This window comes from Loa loa, assembly GCF_000183805.2.
Source record: "Loa loa unplaced genomic scaffold supercont3.16, whole genome shotgun sequence".
Taxonomy (NCBI): Eukaryota; Metazoa; Nematoda; class Chromadorea; order Rhabditida; family Onchocercidae; genus Loa; species Loa loa.
The window spans coordinates 488,229-496,141 of record NW_018108196.1 but is presented as its reverse complement, the minus strand read 5'-3'; the positions used below and the strand labels follow the sequence as shown (position 1 = coordinate 496,141).

The 7,913-nt window shown below is 34.0% G+C and overlaps 1 protein-coding gene across 1 annotated transcript; it reads left to right on the top strand.

Moving 5' to 3' along the window:
* Positions 1 to 2,258: 2,258 nt before the first annotated feature.
* Positions 2,259 to 7,913, top strand: LOAG_01638 (hypothetical protein; the record flags this gene model as incomplete). Its single annotated transcript, XM_020445802.1, has 13 exons — positions 2,259 to 2,289; positions 2,571 to 2,665; positions 2,999 to 3,114; positions 3,592 to 3,743; positions 4,113 to 4,230; positions 4,530 to 4,617; positions 5,382 to 5,441; positions 5,537 to 5,587; positions 5,711 to 5,870; positions 6,057 to 6,155; positions 6,924 to 7,035; positions 7,257 to 7,358; positions 7,891 to 7,913. The coding sequence occupies 12 exons, from the start codon at positions 2,259 to 2,261 to the stop codon at positions 7,324 to 7,326; spliced, it is 1,152 nt and encodes a 383-aa protein (XP_020303778.1). The 3' UTR covers positions 7,327 to 7,358; positions 7,891 to 7,913.

Here is a 7,913-nt window from a genome sequence, read left to right as displayed (position 1 = left end):
AATGATGGAAGGTAAAATATTTTGTCGACTGAAGTCAAAAGAACACAAAGCTGCCGATTTTATTTTGTACTTTGATTCAGTCTCTGCAAGTTTTTTTTTCACTGCATAAATTAAGACCGACTTGAACCGATTCTGTATCACATAAAAAATGTCATTGAGTGTCAAGATTGTGACGACATTTTCGGGAGATAAGGATAGAGGATTATATAAAAATCTAAGTAACATGTTTAAAAAGTGTAATATGATATTTGTCATCCGTGCTATATGCCAATAATTGGTTGAGATAAAGTAAACACTTCGTTGCTGGGTGTTCTGGTGCGGGTAGTTTATTGTAACTCATTAAGAATGAAAAAATCATTTCAACAGTTTGACTCCAATGACACTCTGAATTTGTTGCTTAAGTGGTACAGATAGTAATATATGCATCCATTTGAAAAAAAAAATTGTGAGAAACGGAAGCTTATAAGGTGATACTGCGAAAATGCTACTATAAATGGAAGAGGAATTGCTCGAGAAGTGAACTCCGTTACGGTACTGTTATCTTGCTTATGCAGAGGAACACTTAGGCTTTCCAAATGATGGAAATGTTATAAATCTTCATTGTTTTTCTCTGTGCTTTGACAAGGTTATAGCCAAAAAATTTTTGAAGTTAAAAGAGTTTTATTCAAAGCATCGGATTTACACAATGGTGTATATTCTGCTGTGTAAATGAGAAACGTTTGAGACTTTGCGAATTCTCTATGTAAAGACGCACTATGCGTTTAATCCTGTCATTTTTCTATGTTCATCAATCTGGTCATCCGGTTACAGTTTATGTTGTTGCTTATTAAAGAAAAACATGGCGCACCGATTATTTGATCTGTACTTATAATCTCAATCTACATCCAATTCCAAATCCTAATCTCACCTAATTATCTAACCTTATAACTTTTTTTATATAGTTATGCTTTTACCTATTTACTTTTATGCTTGTTGTTTTATACGTTTCTCTTCTTTCGCTTCCTTATTTCTTCAATTCCTTCCCATGTTTATCCACTCAGTATTGTTGCTGAAAACACCTATATATATCATAGGAACATTGTCGCAACCTTACCTATATATGTTGTCTTACGTTCAACATTGGAATTTGTTTGAACAGATTATTGCTACTTTCATAACTAGGAATTATTCACAGATCAAATAATATTTGGTTCAGACGGCTATATTATCTATAACGAGAACAAGAAAACTGACGATTTTTGTCTCCAATCTCGAGAACACGGAAATCGATGCCGGATCAACAAATCTTATGATCACTCCGCTACGTTAAAATAGAATTCTTGTTCGTAAACTGACTCACTTGTCACACGAATTCAATTCTTGCCATTGTTGTTTTAACCTAAATTAATATGCCGCGCGGGACTCGTCCTCCCATGATATCACGATGATTTTTCGGTTCTCATGCACTGCACTTACTTACTAAGTAGCATACTAATCTTGGGAAAATTGGGAAAATTCTGGAATAATCCTTTCAGGACTTTGTTTTTTGCACGTACACAGTTTCAGCACGGTCCTTCCAACTTTAAGGTATTTGTTTGGTCATTCCACTGGAGTGTTGTAGGTTTTAAAGGACGCTGTATAAGTCCCATGCACCTGTCCCGCATAATTCGTCGCGTCACGTTACTACATCAGTTTCACACGTTTGCTTGAATATGTTGCGCGGCACGACATATTGATGGTAGTCGCTGGAGTGTTTATTGTGTCTTCCCTCACTCACACTTTTTTAATTTCTCTTCTAAGATTCATTTTCAATTTAATTTTGGACTGCATGCAATACTCTAATCATTTGACCTCGAAAATAATCTGAAATTCAGACAAATCAACACGTCAACTTCTCGAAAATGAGCGAAGATGGGAGCGAGATGAAATCGGTATGCCATTTTTTGCTAGCCTGTTTCTTGATGTGTTCGTTCGCTCACATATTTGATTTCCATACTTATGTCCATATGGTGAAATGTTGAGGCAACTTCAACTCTGACCCCTCCTCAAAAAAGATGGACGACTCGTTCCCATTGGTTGTTGTGTTTCTCCTCTGTTCCGTTCCTTGCTTCATGTGAGAGAGTAAATTACTGCTAAAATTCTAGGCGTTTTCATTGCCAGGCAGGATTATTCCCATCTGTTATCATACCTTTTCTGGGATATTTATTTTTATTTTTATCTCCTTACTCCTTCTAGAATCCCTTTAACTGCTATTACTTCAGTATCGAAAAGGCAGAGAAATGAAGCTTTTCCCGTCATCGTTAGATAGTCGTTCTTCTACACTTTTTATGAAGAGATTCCTTTTTATTATCGTATCAGATATTATCAAAAAACGCCTGCTTATTCCAACCTCAGTCTTCAAGGATATCGTAATTGATGGCAAGTGATAATTGATTTGCCTTATCTGCTTTTTCCATAGAAAGTTTGCTATAATCAAATTCTTGAATTAATTTGTTTGAAAAATGAACTCTATAGACCTTAAATTATGAGGTGATAAGTCAACATTTTCAAGTGATTTCTTTAACAACCAAAGTTTTGAATTGTTATTGAAGGCTTAAAGTGTTGCATCGTCACTGAGGATACAGAGCTTGGAAAGAAATTATCTGCACTTCTTTATGCCGTTTCGGAAGCTATTGAAAAGCATTATGTAAGTTGGCTAATATTAAAATGCTTATCTTATGGTTGTCTAGGACATTTTGAAATCTCGTGTGTAACCTCAGTCATCAGTAATATATCTCCACAAATTTAAAAACTAAAATAGAGCACACAGCATTCCTTTTTCAACTTATTTGTTATATTTGTATTTTGTTAAGAGATTTTCTCAGAGTGACCCCACTCAGTTTGATCATTGTCATAATCTTACTCATTTTTACTAATTCCCAACTTAGGATTCATTTATATCTATTGTATCTGCCATTGAATTCAGTCTAGCATAAATAAGAAGTGGATATGAGATATCTGATATGAGATATATTTTCAGTTGCGTGATTTCTTTATTTTGGTTTCAACTGAAGAAGCAGATAGCATGGATGAAGTGATTGAAGCATATACTCTTACTTTTACTTACGCTGATGGTGGTAGATTGCTGCTTCGAAGGTAAGTTAAACTAATTCATCCCTTGATTTCATTGATATTTTTCTCAATGAATTTGTTCTAAGCTAATTTTTGCATAATTTTGAAAATTTCCTCGTAACGTTTAACCAAGGAGCTCTTCCACGAGATGATCAGCGGAGTGTAAGCCTTGGAAATCCTTTTGTTGATTTTTGCTATTTCTTCTTCCCTGCTGATTGAATATTGATATCTGATTGAATATATTGCTGATTGAATATCTTCGTAAGTAATTAGCTGTTCAAAAAAAAGCTTTCAAAACATTTCTGGAGTTTTTTCTGAAAGAAAATTTGGGCTTTTTATTTTATGACAATTATTTCATGAATTCTTAACAAGATTAACAAAGTTCCTTTTTGGGAACCGATTTCTAGAAAAGACATATCTGATTTGTTGTCACATTATAGCTGTATTCATATGCTAATTTCCTTTAAATTCGTGTTGTTCTAACTATTATAATGATTGCAGTCCATTACACGAAATTTCACTGTTATGTGAAAGTGTCACCGAATTACGTAAGGAAGTCATCGCCTTACTGCATCGGTTGGATGTTCTTATGAATGTACTATCGCCAGTTCCGCAGAGCGCTTTTCCGTATTTCAAGCTTACCTATTACGCAAGTTTGTCTATTTTACGATATTGAATTTTTAATTTTTTAATATCGTCGATGTTACTGATTTAAAACCCAGTATCAGTTAGCTTTTATGTTTAGAAGTTTTGTATATTCTCGTTTTCAATCTTAATTCATTTACTTGACTAGAAGTCGTTCTGATGGCTCGCATGAGTTCGATAATGATAGTTTCAATGCTGAATGGATGCTGAATGCTGAATGGATCACTGCTGATATAAAAATTAACTTTTACGAGGAAATTTGTCACCTTGTTTTGTATTACTTTGGAGCAAGCATTGGTTGACGCAGCTGTTAAAATATGAAATCTGACTGACATAATATAAAGTTTCTTTCTTCCATTTTAGTTCACAAAATTCAGGCACTCCATATAATTATGAACCAACCGGTTTCAAGTCATCATCAACTACATATCGCTTCAGGAATATGACTTTCATTTCGAAAATATCAGCTGGCACTTTCAGTACAAAATTTGAAAGGTAGGCTTTCTTTATTGAAAACAGAGGTTGAAGTTAAATTTGACGAAGCTGAAGTTTTATTTGGAAATTACTAATTCCGCTCATAAAATTTGAATTCAAAGTTTTGAACTGCAGAAAGTGGAATGTTTGATTTTTTATCTTGTATTTTTCTTGAAAAAACGAAATAGCCTATTTCAACTGACTTGTTTGTTAGGCTATATTCTCACTCCGTTTCAGAATTATACCTTAGTGGAAACACCTTTTAGAAGAGTTGGACGGATAAGAGGGAGAGCCAGTTAAAAAAATTTCTGGTTTTTTAGCTGCTCTGTGTGTCTGGAGTCCGTTTTCTTTGGAAGCGCAAATGGGCAACATGAACAGCGTGTTTCAGTTGATAAGAACGAACTGCAAGTAAGCTCCTAGAAAATCAGGTCATAATCCCTTCTGAAATGATAATTGGCAGATATTTACCAACATTAAATCGTTTTGCAAAATCTCACCAATAATTAATGTTAATCGTTGATAGTGCTTGTATCCTAGCACTGTTTGTTAATACTGATGTTCCAAGAGTGTTTTCATCACTTGCTTTGAACTTGTTAATGGAGTTGGCAAGAAAGGTGATAAAGTTTGGGTTCTGAATATGAAATTAAATATTGTAATACGCTGTTGCCTCAAGCTTTAGCTACTATACTGTTCCATTTTCAAAGACGTGATTTCTGTATGTCCAAATAATCTTGGACTATCTGATCATTCGTCAGAGGGTTCTTTTAGTGATATATTTTGAAAATGCTGAGTGCGAAAAAAAAGTCTGCGATGCTATGTAAGGAACTCATCCCTTCCATTCGGTAGCTTTTTTGTTAATAAATTCGAACAGACGAATTGTAGGTAATTTTGTATTCGGTACAAAAAGTAATGTTTTCTGGACATATTTCTTTAAGCAACTCAGACCAGGATTTCCTCCAACCCCCTATTTCACTAGACTTCTTAAGACTTTTAATTAATCCATTTTCAACAATCGACAGCATGCTTTATCATTCTTGAGCCAATGTGTAATAATATCTTCTGATTTATCTGCAGCGTCGCATTATTCGAAATTTTTTGAGAGTTGACAGTGTTATCATTCCGTTCAAAAACAATGATTCCGACAACGTTTTCCACCAAACTAACTTTTGCAGATGCTCAAAAGAATAACTGGCGAAACTCCAACAGGAAGACCGAAGAAGGATAGGCTAATCGTTTGTGATTTTACAACCATTCTTTCCCACAGGTTTAATTCGTTTATGACTTATGCAAGCTGCATTTGGAATTTTTTGACAATTTCAAATTTCAGAAGTCAAAGAAGACGAAGTGTGGTAAAAAAGCAAAAGAAAAGAAGAGTAAGGTAGATATTAAACTCAGTACTATCATTCAGAAGTTTTCCAGTATCCGAAAAGATAATAAAATATTTGTTGTTTCGAATTAGCAGCAACGCATCTTAAATATTTAATGGTTAAGGTTATTGCAGAAAATCACAGAAGACGAAGATAACGGACGGCAGTCAATGAATTTGCGCATTTCTTCATCAGACGCACAAATGGAAGCTACGGACGACATTTCACAGGAAAATACTGTTGAAATTATTGAATCGATGCGAGCTTCACTTTTGGAAGAAAATTCTCCAAATGGTAGCTTCTTTTTCTTATTTTTATTATGATTTAATCGTTGTGTATGTATGAGAGTAACGACGCATAAGATTTGTGTCAACATAAACGATATCTTGAACAAATTAATAATTCATTTTACTATTTTAAGATAAGTTCTATGAATAGATATATTGATTGATTTCTTTTTTGGTTTTATTTCCATTATAGAATATGCTGAAGCGGAGAAAGTCATTTTAAGCTATGAAAAAACGGTGGCCAGCACGACAGATTTGCAGAAGAGTGATTTCAACCCTGAATATGGCGGAGGTAGTTTGCTTTACCCGATCTTTGACTTGAATATGATTTTTGCAGTACGAATTTGTCGTTATCAGTCCGATATTTTCAATATTTTCGTTCTTTACGTTTTTATTTGATCCGTTCATGTTTTGAATTCTGTCGTGAATGTTTTATTAATTTTCCATCAACTCTGCCAATTAGCAAATGAAAAATTAGTTCAAGTATGCGAAAGGCATTTTGCATATGTTTCCGTTTTACTCTAGGTAGAATTTTCAGTATAAATTAGTTAAATATTTGGTAGAATGCGCGAACTTAGTGAAATAAAAACACGGATTTACCGAAATATCCTGCAAATTAAATGCCTCAATGTATTTTAGAATTACGGGAATCGACACTGAGTTTTTCCTTCACTTCCTCCTCCTACTTTCTCACTTTGTATTCTTACTTTTGTTTTATGAATAGACAGCGAAGAGGTCCCAGAAAGTTCGGGACAGTTCGCAACGTTCGGTTCCCCGAGTGCTCCTTACATAAATTCACCGCGTATGGATTCTACCTTTTGTAAGTTGATAGAAAAGACTTTTTTCGAATATTTATTTTGCTTTCTCGTTTGATTCCATCTTTAAAGCACTGCACCTTTACGTGGTTGTCTAGCACATAAGGCCTCACAGTTTTTAAGTTTTGAGGAGATTTTCGCACTTAATTTTTGTCATTCATTATGTTTATTTATTCTTTACTAACATTTCGAAAATTATAAAATTCCGACGTACTCATATTTGTGTCTTTATTCTTTTAATTTAGCTTTGCCGACAGTTACGGAACGTATTAGTCGTGAACCCATTATGAAGAAAGATTCAAGCGTCAGAAGCCCATCATCCGGAATCAGCATCAGTGCCGAGTCAACTGTTACAAGGTAAACCAATGTGTTCAGATTTTTTATTCTGATATTCACTTTCAATAATAAAAAAAAAAATCAAATTCCAGAGAATTATTCATGCGGCGCAGTTCAAATGTTGGGATATCGTCTAATGCCGAGTCAACTGTTACAAGGTAAGCAATGTGTTCAGATTTTCTGTTCTGATATTCGCTTTTAATAACACTTTTAAAAAAAAAAAGAAAAAACAACACTTCCAGAGAACTGTTCATGCGGCGCAGTTCAAATATTGGGATATCGTCTAATGCCGAACCAAAGGCAAAAAAATGAAAATTAGTCGTTCAAAAGTTGACTATCATAAGGTAATTTATTTCAAATCCATATTCTAAAAATTTATGTTGGTACTGGTATTTTATGTTATGCAGATCCATGGTTAAGAATCATTATTTGCACAATTTGTCGCATTATCGTTACGCAGGTCACCGAGGCTATTGTGTAAGCCTTTACCATAATAATTTTTTATGGGGTCCAAGTGAAAACTAAGTGAAAAAAAAAGGAAAATTGGTAGGGATAGGCAAGAGAATAAGGCAAAAGGTATAAGATGAAAAATATGAAGCTGAAGCGAGTAAAAATTCCTAAATATGCAAAATTTCCAAAATATACTCAGCAAAAATTTATTGGGAATATTAGCTGCAAAGGAAGTTCATTTCTCAAAGTTTGCTTTGAAAAATAAGGTTCGAAAAGGTTCGTGAACCAAACAAGTACTAAAATTCGAGTTTCTATTGATCCAACAAACTTTTTTTGACAAATTTTGGTAAACTTCTTTCTTTTTTTAAGATCAATTAAAAACTTCATGAAAGCCTCATTTAATTCCTTTGCGCTACATTTTTGCAGAAATAAACTTTGGTGTAAGAAGG